The 14,409-nt window shown below is 44.2% G+C and overlaps 1 protein-coding gene and 1 long non-coding RNA gene across 3 annotated transcripts in view; one reads left to right on the top strand and one right to left on the bottom strand.

Annotated features, from left to right (window-relative positions):
• Positions 1-7,745, top strand: part of LOC141058248 (uncharacterized) — a 52,360-nt gene extending 44,615 nt beyond the window's left edge. For both annotated transcript variants that reach the window (XR_012222130.1, XR_012222129.1), the window contains exon 3: positions 7,430-7,745. This is a non-coding gene — a long non-coding RNA (uncharacterized lncRNA). The remainder of the gene's footprint in view (positions 1-7,429) is intronic.
• Positions 7,746-8,501: 756 nt separating this feature from the next.
• Positions 8,502-14,409, bottom strand: part of LOC141058157 (4-galactosyl-N-acetylglucosaminide 3-alpha-L-fucosyltransferase FUT6-like) — a 73,934-nt gene continuing 68,026 nt past the window's right edge. Inside the window, exon 2 of the mRNA XM_073554302.1 lies at positions 8,502-9,649. Coding sequence (XP_073410403.1) covers positions 8,533-9,588 — 1,056 coding nt within the window. The 5' untranslated portion in view covers positions 9,589-9,649 and the 3' untranslated portion in view covers positions 8,502-8,532. The remainder of the gene's footprint in view (positions 9,650-14,409) is intronic.

Genomic DNA, 14,409 nt, shown 5'->3' with positions numbered 1-14,409 from the left:
TTTGGAGGACTGGAGGGAAAGAAAAAAAACGCACCTTCCCTGTAAATGATAAGATAAAGGCCTTAATTGACAGGGAATGGGCAAAATCCTGTGAGGTCGGGTGCCTTACCTTCTACATCAAAAAGGAGGTACCCATTTAAAAAGACTCAGAAACCTGGGAAAAAATCCCAAAGATTGATGGTGCCGTAGCTAAATCCTCAAAAAAGGTATTTCTACCATTAGATGACTCTGGCGTGCTGAAAGACCTGCTTGATAAAAAAGCAGATAGTTTCCTGAAGCATATCCGGGAAGCATCGGCAGGTGGATAAAAACCAGCAATAGCTGGTACTTGTACCGCTCATGCCCTCATGGTCTGGCTTCAACAAATAGAGGACCAGATCAGGGATAAAATTCCTAGGGACGAAATACTGTCTAATCTGACACTGGTACACGGAGCAGTGGCTTTCCTAGCAGATACCTCAGCAGATGCAGCGAGGTTAACAACTAGAGCGGCAAGCTTATCAAATGCAACATGGCAAACCCTGTGGCTTAAAGGGTGACCGGGGGATTTGCCATCAAAACATAGACTGTGTTCCATTCCATGTGACGGTCAGTTCCTCTTCGGGAAAAAACTAGAGGAAATTTTGGAGCATGTGGCAGGGGTCATCCCACGGGAGATAGGAAAAATTAGGACTTTAAAAGAAGGAGAGGATCGGGCTATATGTTTAAAGGGCCCTCCTACTTCCTCCAAAAAATCTCCCCAATGACATCAGGTCGGAGGTAGGGGGAGGACTTTTTCTCTTCCTTCCCGCCTGGGCAAAATATCTCCCCCAGTACATGGGTCCTGAGCATAATCAAGGACGGTTTAAAAAAAGTAAATAAAATTCACCCGTCCGCCCAGGCGAACCTTTATAATGACACCCCAAAGGAAAGCCCAAGAGCAACAACTGACCCTGGAGACGGAAGTCTTGGGACTAGTGCAAAAACGAGTCCTACAGGGGGTCCCAGTTCAAGAAGAAGGAAAGGGGCTTCTACTCCCCCATCTTTTTAATACAAAAAACAGACTGCTCTTGGCGGACCATAGTTAATCTGAGGAGGCTCAATTAGTGGGTAGACAATTGCTCCTTCAAAATGGAGTCAATCAATACGGCCACAAAAATTCTGTTCCAGCACTGCCTCATGGCAGTGATAGACTTAAAGATGCCTACTATCATATCCCAATCCACCGGGGGTATCAAAAGTACTTGAGAGTAGTGCTCTATGTCCAAGGTCAGGTCAAACACTACCAATACGCAGCTCTTCCGTTCGGCCTGTCTGCAGCCCCCCAGAGTCTTCACCAAGGTGATGGCTGAGGTAATGTCATTTCTTCATTCCCGGGACATGGTGATCGTCCCATACCTGGACGACTTTCTTGTCATAGGGAGGTCGGAGACCCATTGCACACACCAAGTGAAGGAAATGATATTAACGTCACTAAGGCTAGGATGGATAGTAAACATCCCCAAGTCAAGACTAACACCAGTAAAGGTGCAATCCTTCCTAGGGCTAATACTGTACTCCGAGCAATAGCGCTGCCTCCTACCAGGAAACAATGTGACCAGAATAAGGGGCCTAGCTCACACAGTAATACAAAGGCCAGCTATAACACTGAGGAATGCAATGTCCCTTTTAGGCTCATTGACACCATGCATACCCGCGGTAGCGTGGGCACAGTACCACTTAAGACAACTGCAGTGGGAAGTTCTGTCAGCGCAGAAATAATTGAAAGGGCGTTTAGAGGGCAAACTATGTCCCTCCATGGAGGTAAGAAACTTCCTACTCTGGTGGACTATAGAAGAGCATCTAACAGCCGGTGTCCCGTGGCAGAAACCAATCGAGGACCTCATTACAACCGACGCAAGTGCCACAGGGTGGGGAGCACACCTGAGATCCCACTCGATACAGGGAACCTGGTCCTCGCTAGAATAGGATCACGGTTCAAATGTAAAAGAACTATGGGCAGTAGAGAAAGCTGTGAAACTTTTTCTCCCCTTGCTTCGGGGCCGCCACACCCGAGTCATGACGGGAAATCGTGCAGTGGTAGCTTACATCAACCACCGGGGGGAGGGGAAAGATCTCGGGGCCTCATGAAAATACCAAATCTACTTTTCCAGTTAGCTGGACAACATCTGTTGTCCATCACGGCACTGCATATAAGGGGTGTCGAAAATACAAGCAGAATTCCTGAGTCGCAGACACCTAAGACAGGGGGAATGGTCCCTAAACCCCCAAGTTTTCCAACAAATAGTTCAGGCTTGGGGCAAACCAGAAATAGACCTGTTCGCCACCTCACGCAACAGCGGGGTCAGGAAGTTCTGCTTACTGAATTCAAAAGAAAATCCCTTCTCAGTAGATGCCCTACAAATACCCTAGAAGTTCTCCCTGGCCTATAAGTTCCCCCCTGATAACAAAGATCCCCGTAGTAGTCCGGAAAATCAGGGAAGATCGAGCAAGAATAATTCTTATAGCTCTGTTTTGGCCAAGGAGACCTTGGTTCTCCCTTCTGGGACTCATGTCAGTGACGGATCCATGGTTCTTACCAGAGGTTCCAGACCTACTCTCCCAGGGACCGGTGGTCCACTCTCAGGTGGGGGGCTTCCATCTGGCAGCCTGGATTTTGAGAGGGCGCTACTGAGTCGCCAGGGATTCTCTCCAGGGCTAGTCTCCACCCTGTTGAAAAGTAGGAAACCTATTACATCCCAAATCTAAGGTAGAACGTGGAAAAAGTTCCTAGACTTCCTTGGGGAACCCTTGGGGGATGTAGCGCCAGTGGGACCTATCCTAGAGTTCTTACAGTCAGGGCTACAACTGGGGTTAGCCACTAACACACTCAAAGTTCAAGTCTCAGCTTTGGGGGCCCTATATAACTGCAAGTTAGCAGCCAATAGGTGGGTGTCCCCATTCATAAAGTCCTGTGGCAGGTCAAGGCCGGTCATTATCCCAAAGATACCACCCTGGGACCTCAACCTAGTCTTAGAGGCCTTAACCAAAGACCCCTTTGAACCACTACTAGAACTGTCACCAAAGCTACTTACACTTAAAACTGTCTTACTGGTAGCCTTATCAGCCTGAAGAGTCAGCGACCTTCAAGCTCTGTCTGTGTCCTCCATATACACAGATCTTGGAGGACCGAGTGGTTCTAAGACCAGACCCGGCCTACCTTCCAAAGGTAGTCCAAAAGTTTCATAGGACTCAGGAGATCTCCTTGCCATCTTTCTGTAACAATCCCAGAAACCCTGGGGAGCAAAAGTTCCATACATTAGATGTAAGAAGAGCCATATTACAATATATGTCAGTAACTAGTCAGTGGAGGAAAGATCAGTCCCTTTTTGTAGCCTTTCAGGGTAGTAGAAAAGGGCACGGGGTAGCTAAGAGTACCATTGCCAGATGGATCAGGGAGGCCATTATGTTATCCTACTCCGCAAGTGGCGCTCCAGTTCCAGAAGGCATCAAGGCTCACTCCACCAGAGCCGTGGCTACCTCCTGGGCAGAGAAGGCTGAGGTATCAATTGAACAAATTTGTAAAGCCGCTACTTGGTCCTCACCTTCCACCTTTTTTAAGCACTACCGACTTAATCTGTCTTCCTCTACTGACCTAACCTTTGGTAGAAGGGTGCTGCAAGCAGTGGTCCCTCCCTAAGGTGTCTTATTCTACAAAAATCTTTCATGTGTGCCGTCATGGGAGACGGGAAAACACCAAGGTTACTTACCGGTAGCCGGTTTTTCCGGAGCCCATGACGGCACCTGTATATTCCCCCCCTTTTCACTTCTTTGGTGTGCACTATAGTTTGGGTGTTTTTTTAGTTAGATATAATGTGGTGATAGTTTTACCATGTGTACTAACCCGGGGGGCCTCTCATGCTCTGTAAACCAACTGAAGCGAGGGAGAGGTACCGCCCTTTTATCTTCAGTAGGATTCCTGTCCTGACTGGGCGGATCCCCTCTCATGTGTGCCGTCATGGGCTCCGGAAAAACCGGCTACCGGTAAGTAACCTTGGTGTTTTCTTACTTTTGACTCCGCAAAAACTCTTACTGTTTCTCTTATTCATTCTCGTCTCGACTATTGTAACTCTTTTCTAATCGGTCTCCCTCTTGCCAAACTCTCCCCTCTCCAATCTGTCTTGAATGCTGTAGCCAGGATCATATTCCTCGCCAATCGTTACACCGATGCCTCTACCTTGTGCCAGTCATTACACTAGCTACCCATCCACTCCACAATCCAGTACAAACTTATTACCCTCACCCACAAAGCACTCCATGGCTCAGCACCACCCTACATCTCCTCCCTTGTTTCAGTATACCACCCTACCCACGCCCTCCGTTCTGCTGATGACCTGAGGTTAGCATCCTCAATAATCAGAACCTCCCACTCCAAGACTTTACACGTGCTGTGCCAATTCTTTGGAATGCACTTCCCAGGTCAATATGATTAGTCCCCAATCTCCACAATTTTAAGCGTGCCCTGAAAACGCATTTATTCAGACTGGCCTACCGCCTCAACACATTAACCTAATCTATCCATGGGTGGCACAGTCAAAAGTTTTACCATAACCAGGTTCCCTGCATCATGTTCCCACATGCTTTATGCATCCATTAGCCCTCTGTGTCTGTACTGTTACACACTTAACATTATGGCTGGTCCAAACAATCACGGCAATTGTTACCACCCACCTTTCGTGTCTACCTTTTTCCTCATAGACTGTAAGCTTGCGAGCAGGGTCCTCATTCCTCTTGGTATTTGTTATAATCTATGTGATTATTGTTATGCTGTAATGTCTATTGTCTGTACAAATCCCCTCTGAAAGGTAAAGTGCTGCGGAATATGTTGGTGCTATAGAAATAAAATTAATTATTATTATTTAAATAGAACTTTTAAAAAACGGTGTGGGGTCCCCCCCATTTTTGACAACCAGCCAAGTTAAAGCAGACAGCTGGGGGCTGGTATTCTCAGGCTGGTAAGAGGTCATGGCTATTGTCCCCCCAAGCCAAAAAATAGCAGCCCGCAGCCATCCTAGATGCCCAATTCTGGTGCTTTTACTGGCTTTTCCCACTTGCCTTGTGGCGGTGGCAAGTGGGGTGATAGGGTTGGAGTTGTCAACTTTGTATTGTCAGGTGACATCAAGCCCAAGGGTTAGTAATGGAGAGGTATCTATAAGATTGTAATTGTATGATTATATTAAGATATATTACACGGCAAGTGGGAAGAACAGGGCAAAGTTGCAGAATAAGCTCATCTAATGAATGTGTCTTTTTTGGGAAAGCTGCGGGCTGCTATTTTTAGGCTTGGGGGACCAATATCCATGACCTTTTACCAGCCTGACAATAACAACCCGCAGCTGTCTGCTTTGGCTAGACTGGTTGTAAAAAATGGGGGAGGGACCCCAAGCCAGTTCTTTTAAATTATTTATTTAAATAATTTAAAAGAAACAGCATGGAGACCCCATTGCAACCCACAGCTGTCAGTTTTGCCATGCTGGTTATGAAAAACAGAAAAGACTCAACATCATTTTTTTATTATTTATTTATTGTGCACAGGCACTGGCTGATGAGTACTCCCATCACCGGCGTCTGTTCTCAACGTTATCAGTGACAGCAGGCATAGGGAGATGGGAGTAGTACTCTCTCATCAACCGACGCCTGTGACTGGAGGTAAATTTTTTACCGCTGGTCACAGCTGCGGGCTAACGCTGTCATCTGACAGCGTGGGAACCGCAGCTATCTGACCACTGATCAAAGGCAGTGTTTGTCCTGTTGACATGCAGATGAGATCATGGAAAACAACCAATGTTCAGGTCCCCATTCATCTAAAAGGCTACGTTTGCGTTTGGGTACTGTTCTGGTACCCAAACCAAACTTTTTTAAAATGTTATGCTGATATCTGCCAGACCCGAACATCCAGGGATTCACCCATCACTAGTAATGATGTAGGGGTGTGAGATAGGATTACCTCCTTGCTTCCCTTCCTCTGGTTGTTTTCCATGTGTTGATGTTTACACATGCTAATGTTGGTAATGTCTATGATTAATATTTGCAGTACTGCCACATGGTAATATGTATTATCGCTCACACTTATGGTACTGCCACATTCATACATGTTTTACCATTCTGTGAAGAACTGTATTATGTTGTGTTTCTTTAGTGTAATACTGTGTATATTATAACGTGATAATGTGTACTAATGTTCATGTACAGTTTAGGGAAAGTAAAGTGCATCCTTTTGGGCCATTAGAGGAGGGCACCTTAGTACTATAGTTCTTATAGATAAGGGTAGGTATTGTTCCTTGGTGGGCCACAAGATGGGGGCATACTAGTGTGCACTGTAGGTCTAGTTTATAGTATGGTTATAGGGGGTTAAGTGTAGGAGGAGCTGTCGGGTGGTAAGACAGGAGTTTCTAGGAAGTTAGGTCAGATGGGGCCAGGGTGCCTGAAGTGTCCACGTGGGCTATAGGCCCGGACATTTTGGCAGCCACGTAACGTTAAATTGCTGCAGCCCACGTTACACACAGCCACTGCGCATCATAGCAGTGGGCTGGAACAGGGACTCATCGCCTGGGCGGATGCCTTTAGGGCAGGAGTCGGTTGGACTGAGGAGATGAAGGAAGTTGGAGCTTCGATGAGAACGGTACAGACAGGCCGGATGCTTTACCAGAGGCAACCAAACCTGGTGTCTGATAATTTTGAGTCTGGGGCGAAACAGGCAGAAGGAATTGTCATCATGGTGAGGCTAGGCCAGGGAGGAACTGGGGAGCAGTCTAGGACGGTCCGGTCTGGGCGTGTGCTGCACAGAAGCGACAGCAAAGCAGGGAAAGATAAGCAAACAAGTGAATTCCATGATGTGCCAACTGTGGATATAATGTGTGAAGTATTAAGTAAAGAGAATGTTCAAGTTATCCTGGACTATGTCTCCATTACTGGGGGTCGCCTGAAAGAGGGACCGTCGTCGCCTTGGAAGTTCCCGAGAGGACCTGGATTTGGAGATGCAGGTATGCCGAAAAGAAGAATACAGTTTTCTGTAGGGGAAGGACTGGACACAGATGCTTCAGTATCTCGGGTCACGACTACAGTCCTGTCCTCCCCTTACAATGACATCAATGCTACTTTTGTTTTTTATAATCTATTACCGGTCACTATCTATTATTTGCTTTTTGCACTTTGATAATGTCATATTTTTCTCTATGTGATACCTGACTAGGACATGATATATATTTTTTATAAAATCTTTTATAGAATTTGGTTATAGGGCAATGAGTGATAGAATTGTTGACTTATCATTGCCACAACCTTTTATATTATTATGCCCTTGTGCACATTTTAGATTTTTTATATGTAAGTCTCCTTGTGATTTGTTAATAAAATAATATTTTTTATATCGTCCTCCGCTCTATACATTTCTTTATTTTTTTTCTTGCAGTTCAAACCAGCAGCGTGACCATGCAACTGGTCTGAAATGTCAATCTTCAATAATGCATCTCCCCAAGGGAGCTCTTAAAAATACATCTTGAGAAAATACAGTTAATGAATTTGGTGTATTTTACAAATATAATTAGCAATTTACCATTTTTTATATATTTTATACAAGTGTCTTTTGAGACACAAAAAGTGTCTAAAACTTTAATTAAATGTGTCACATGGATTGTGTGTCAGAATTCTGTCTCAATTCGCCAAATTTTAGTTATTGAATGAGATCCATAGTGTATTTTTCCCATTAAAATTTATGGTTTGCATTATACAGTGCTGTTCTTTTCTGATGCTATTGCAAAAAATGATCCATACCTGCAGTTCAAAAAAGAGGTTCTTCAGCAGTTGAGGTGTGTATTAGAAGAAGAAATAGTGCACTTTATTTGTATATGGTCCATTTTAGAATTCACAGTATCTTTTTTATTTTCCAGCATTATAATTTGTCCTTAACCTTATGTTACAATACAAAGGATAGGGACGTTAAAGCTAATCTGTCAGCAAGATTTCACACCCTAAACTATGAATATGTTCATGCAGCTCTTTCAAAGACAAGTCCAGCAATACCTTTGCATGGCCAGTCCATTCCTCCATTACTGAAAAATTAGCATTTTACTTGATATGCAGATGAGGCTGAAGAGCTATTTGTAGATCTTAAACCTGTGTCACTCCAGCTCTTTTAGCTGCCCAGCACCACCTTCTCCTGCTTTCCTAAAAGCCTGTTCTATGTCACTTCAGGTAAAAAATCCATCTGTCAAGCAGGAGGAGGCAGCTTTGGGTGGGGGAGTAGAGCTGGATTGACACAGGTTTTATATCTACAAATAGCTCCTAATCTTCATTTTCATATCAAGTCAAACACTGATTTTACAGTAATGGAGGAACGTACTGGCCATGTAAATATATTGCTCAACTTGTCCTGTCAAGAGCTACATGCATATATAAATAGTTTGGGGGGTGAGATTCTGCTGACAGATTTCCTTTAATTTATTATACGTTAGAAGTTAGCATATTCAATAACAATAGAATAAAATGTTAAAAAAAAACAAACAACTTCTATGATCATTTGTACCATGCTCCAAGTTTTGAAATAGTTTTGCTTGTTGGAGCCTCTTTTAGTGCTTTACACACTCTGCAGTAATGAGTCTGCCAATTAGTATTTCCAAAGGGATGAAGTCTGGATCTCCATGAAAAATACTCTTGGTAAGCTTTCTCATCACCGTCTAACTTCAAGATATACTTAGCTAGCTCTTCAGCAGTGGAGAAGTCATCTACGTGGATAAAAGAGTCTTTTGGAATAAAGCGTTCATAGTTTTTACGAGTAGTACCAAGAACAACTGGTACGCATCCAAACGACAATGCGTTGTTCCAAAGTTTCTCTGTAATATAGTCTTCGTGAATAGAGTTTTCAAAGGCAAGATAAAACTTGTATTGTGACAAAGTTTGTTGATGTTCATTTCTTAGCAGAGGTAAATGCTGCCTTCCATAAATGTCTACAGGTAGAAATTTCTTTAGTTCCTGATAATAGCGTACTCTTTTCGAACCTGGGTTCCAGTTACTTATTGCCCAGGCCACCAGCTTGGTCTTTGGAGGAATTTGGAAGGTATCTTCTTCTTTATTGGGATCTAACCAACCATAAGGTGAGAAAATATCTGAGTCAGCTCTGTAAGACATTGTGAGGTTGATAAGATCATCCATAAAATGCAAATTTGGGCTATGTGATGGAGACTCCAAGTTAAACCAAACCCAGTACTGATTTGGTGGTCTTGGCATTTGGGGTAATTGTTTTCTGGAATTGCAAACATCTCTGTGATGCATAACAATTGCATCTGCAGAAGAATATAATGATCTGTTAGCTGTATAAAAGCATCCAGAAATATCTGTGTATGGCGGACATTCATTAAGTGGAAATGCACTACCAAATGGCCACGTCCAAACAAGGATGATCTTAGTTTTGTTAGCTGTTTCCTGGTGGATACTTGTATATGAAAAGTCACTGCTAACCAATGAGCGATTTGCATAGTTATAGAGCGAAAATAAAATGGTTGAGAGGAACAGTTGTGCAATAAAAATGATAAACGCATTCCTGTATGTCAGCGTTTTCCCTTGGTGCTCCATTTATTTAGGCAGAATCAATGGAAGAGCTTGTATCTGGAGATGAAACCAACAAGCATCATACCTGTCGGAGAAAAACAAAATATATTCATGTCACAAAAACATTGATCTAAATTATTATTTCTTTTTAATTTTAAAAGGTTCATTTTCTGTTTATATTAGAGATTTATCTCATCTTGACAACACCCTTTGTGTTTTATTGGTGCATGTATATGTCATACAGGAGGACCCCTGCTCAGGATCCTCTCTTTCAGCCATAGACCAAAAAGAGGGAAACCGAACATATGGTGAAAGAACAAAGAGTAGGACAATAGAATTAAGGCTAAAATACATTAGTGAGTATAGTAAGAAGTAGCACTACATGCATAAAGAGGTGCATGTACAAATTAATAAAAAATAAAATTAAATATGATTATACATAACAATAAAATTACATTAAAAACCGAACCATAAGGTGATGAATGGGAAGATAATATATAAATTTATCAGCATAAATAGCAGCATAATTAGCAATTTATAGGAAATAACAAAGCACACAAGAAAATGACTCACAGTATCAGTGTGAAATAGGACAGTCATCTGGATGTAAGAGTATCAGAGGAAACAGTAGCTGTGCTATATACAATGAAGGAAAGTAGACACCACAGGGATGTAAAGGTACAAACAATACATCACTATATGGTTGTATAGTGTGTCTAAAATATTGCAATGTGCATACTCTCAGTCACAACCTGTCTAGTGGGCATAGTCTCGCTGCAGACTTTTCATTTTAGACCTGAAAACCCCTTTAATAGAAATGATCCTTACATATATGTGAAAGGGACCTTTTGGGCATCACTTGGCTCCAGGAACCGGGAGCAAATGCAACCTCTGCATCTACTTTTGTAATGACCCTGCCACTGGCAGCATCATGATGTTCCTGGGACTTTGAGAGACTTGTCACGTCATCAGGAGAGTAGACCAAAGGCAATCCACCAGGAGAACTGATGTCCCCAGGTGTAGATGAAGAGCAGTGGCCATCATAACTGTAATGACAAGGAGATTACTTTGAATACTGCAATGGTTTCAGACTCTGAAGGTATCCAGTCTGGACCTCTGGTAGCCACAACCTGGAGCAGCTATGAAGTAGACCTTGACACTAGAGTGCAAGCCTTTAGAAGGCAAGGCTGGATCGAAAGAAAATACCCCTATAGCAGAATGGCTGTGATATTTCTTGTTACATCTATACATACTACATTAGGCTCTTTTTATTTTATTTTTTAAATGGCCTTTCGCTCGTTTTGGAACCATGGCAACTTGAAAGAAGGATGATCTGTAGAAAGATGGATCTTGTTCAGGTCTAGATAGGTCATCAGGGTTTTCTCCACCGTTATCTTGATAGTATCGAGCCATTGGGTTGCTGGTTCCTTCTATTCTTCCAACCATGATGTTCTTCTCCAGTGATTGCTCTCTTCATATGATGTGTCCAAAATAAGCAACTCGTGGCTTGGTGATCCTCGCTTCGAGCGTGATGTCCGGCTTCATTTTTTTTCCAAAATTGATATGTTTGTTCTTCTTGTCATGCATGGTTTTGATAACATTCTTCCCCATCATCACATTTTCATTCTTCTGTCTTGTTTCTTTATCATTCAGGTTTTGCATCTATATATTACCACAGAAAAACCAAACTATGTACGAGCCGCGTCTTTGTCACCAGTGAAATGTTCCTCAATTTGAAGACCTTGTCCAGTGACTTCATTGTTGATTTGCCCATAGCTATGCTATTGACTTATGGTGTCGTTGCTACATCTTGAGTGATCATTGATCTGAGTAGGTTGTGTTAAGGTCGGCGGAACGCACTAAAATATAAATAATAGTAGGTGCGTTCGCCGCCCGAGGTCCACCGTGCGGTAGGTGACAAGACCGCTGCTGAACAATGGCAGATGCACCTAATAGGTGCGGGACTGCGCTCGGGTTAACGTCACCCGAATGCTAAGGCTAAGGCACAGGCCCTGTTTAGCGTCACAGAGGCCTGCGTGGGGCGTCGCAGCCGCAAACACCAATAGTTGCTGTTGCTACAGTGCAGCGGCAGAGAAAGGCCGCAAGCGTCGGCGCGGAGGACCGGGCACCGACGGACGCTAGTGTAGGTGTGGAGCAAGTGGCGTGTAGCTGGCCACAACCCTGGAGCTGACTATTCACACTCGGTCACCACTCGTAATATCAGAGGGTAGGGGTTTCATAATGAGTCAGACACCAGTCCATACATCCATCACCATAAACACACAGAATAATATGCTACACTAGCGCATGGCCGAGCCGCCACGTGGGCTTTTTATAGCCATGCGCTTCCGGGACCTTCCAGTACTTTGGGAAGGACCAATCAGATCCAACATAGGACCTGCACATGTGACCCCTGCTCTCCACTGAGAGGAGAAGTTGCGGGCATGCCCAGTAGCACGGCACGAGGACTTAGCCTCTGGAGCAGTTCCCTGCAAAGCAGGTTGCGCTACCATTGCTGCACCAGAGGTGGCAGCAACATCCAGGCTCACAGAACAAGTCTGAGGGAAATGCGTGGCTTGCCGTGATTGCTGAGCAGGAGTCTGAGCGGTCGGAGGAGAATGAGAGACCGCAGGATGTCTGGCTCTGGATTCCCGCTGTGCAGTGCCAGGAGTCCGACGCCTAACAGGTTGAAGTACTCTTGGATTAGTTCTCGTAGGTCATCTTATGGGTTCCATAATAAAACAAAATGAAGCTACGGTATGGTTGTGGCCTCCAAGACTTCTCCCGAATAGCCCCTATTCTCTGGAATTCTTTGCCCCAACAAGTCCGACTATCAACCACATTTGGATCCTTCAGACGGAACCTGAAAACCCACCTCTTCAAGAAAGCCTACAGCCTGCAATGACCCCGCTACCTCCTTCTCTCTCACCACCACCGGTGATATCACCTCAACCAACACCAGAACTGCTGCAACCCACCAACCTACTGTCTCCTTCCCCACCATCCTGTAGCATGTAAGCCCGAAAGGGCAGGGTCCTCTCTCCACTCTGTATCAGTCTGTCATTGTTAGTTTGTTTACTGTAAGTGATATCTGTAATTTGTATGTAACCCCTTCTCATGTACAGCACCATGGAATCAATGGTGCTATATAAATAATAATATTTCATGTTTGATGGCAATGCATTATTGTTCCAATAAAAACAACGGACACTTCAGCAGAATCTGACAATTTACTGCAAAGTGGTCCATCGGGCTCCAGTGTACTTTATATGATGGCTCCTGGATTGTTTTACATAACTGAGGAAAACCTAAGGCTGTTATTACACACTAGATGGTGGCTCGATTTTATCGCATCGGGTATTCTAGAGTCTCTGTTAAAATAAAAAATAGTCATATACTCACCTTCCGACGGCCCCCGGACTCTTTCTCTCCTCTCCATGCTCCCGGCATTTTCCGGTCCCAGTAATTAGAGTTGAGCGAAACGGGTCGAAAAAATTGAAAAGTCGCCGACTTTCGCCAAAGTCGGGTTTCATGAAACGAAACCCGACCTTAGCGTGAGGTCGACCACGAGGTCGTCGACTTTAGCGCCAAAGTCGTGTTTCAAAAGATGCTTGAGCGCCCTTTTTGCAGCCAATCAGGAAGAACGGACACTGTGGGCAACGTGATGACCTAGCCAGCGGTCACCACCATCTTGGAGAAGGGCATGCAAGTGATTGGCTTGCTTTGTGGGGCATCACAGGGGGTATAAAAGGGCAGGGACACCGACCACCATGTTACTCATGCTGATCTCAGAATAGGGAGAGCTGCTGCTGATTCTGTAGGGAGAGTGTTAGGCAGGGAAGAAGATACCAAAAACTGATTCTGCTGCTAGCGATTTTGCCTGTACAACACACCAGTCTCTGTGCAGTGCAAGGGGAGGCTATATTTTGGTGCATCAGCTCTGTTGGTTATTAGGCTGCCTTTTAAGGCTACCTGGTAGCTGCATTGCTGTGTGCCCACTGCTGAGCAAACTGCTTTTTTCAAAGCAATCCAGATTTTATTGTTTTGTCCTTGTGAGTTACTGAGCATTCATTTTTCACACACCGTACAGCGGTGTACGCTCCTCTCTCAGTACCGTGTAATGGCTGTTATCACGGCCACAGTGAAGCTATCTAACAGTTTAGTATATTTGCCTTTTTAATTACATTCAAAACTATAGAGAGACAGCGTGTGTCAGTCCCTATACTAAAACATGGAGCTTGACAATTTTATATACACTGGACAGCGGTGTACGTGCACGCTCCTCTCTCAGTACCGTGTAACGGCTGTTATCACGGCCACAGTGAAGCTATCTATGTGTGACTCTGTAAGGATAAGTCGAGGAGTTGTTCCGCTCTTACAGACCTACTCTGTAGGGAGATTTCAGTTCTGCCCAATTCTATATACACCTTGTAGTTTGTCATACACTAGGCAATTTCTGCCGGTCACATTGCGGTGTTAAATAAACAGGGCCTGACTGAATCCCACAGTGTCCTGAAGTGTAGAGACATTCCAATTCTCCTCAGTCCTCTATACACCTTTCTAACCGCATAGAGAATCTGCCTGTCATATTGCGGTGTTAAATAAACAGGGCCTGACTGAATCCCACAGTGTCCTGAAGTGTAGAGACATTCCAATTCTCCACAGTCCTCTATACACCTTTCTAACAGCATAGAGAATCTGCCTGTCATATTGCGGTGTTAAATAAACAGGGTCTGACTGAATCCCACAGTGTCCTGAAGTGTAGAGGCATTCCAATTCTACCCAGTACTATATACACCTTGTACCTTGTTTTACAGTACCAGAGAGTTGGTGTAAATTTGGGTA

Source organism: Dendrobates tinctorius, unplaced genomic scaffold, assembly GCF_039654945.1.
Source record: "Dendrobates tinctorius isolate UK_male_01 unplaced genomic scaffold, ASM3965494v1 ptg000211l, whole genome shotgun sequence".
NCBI lineage: Eukaryota > Metazoa > Chordata > Amphibia > Anura > Dendrobatidae > Dendrobates > Dendrobates tinctorius.
Note: the sequence above shows the minus strand (reverse complement) of the source record. Positions and strands in the feature narration are given on the sequence as shown.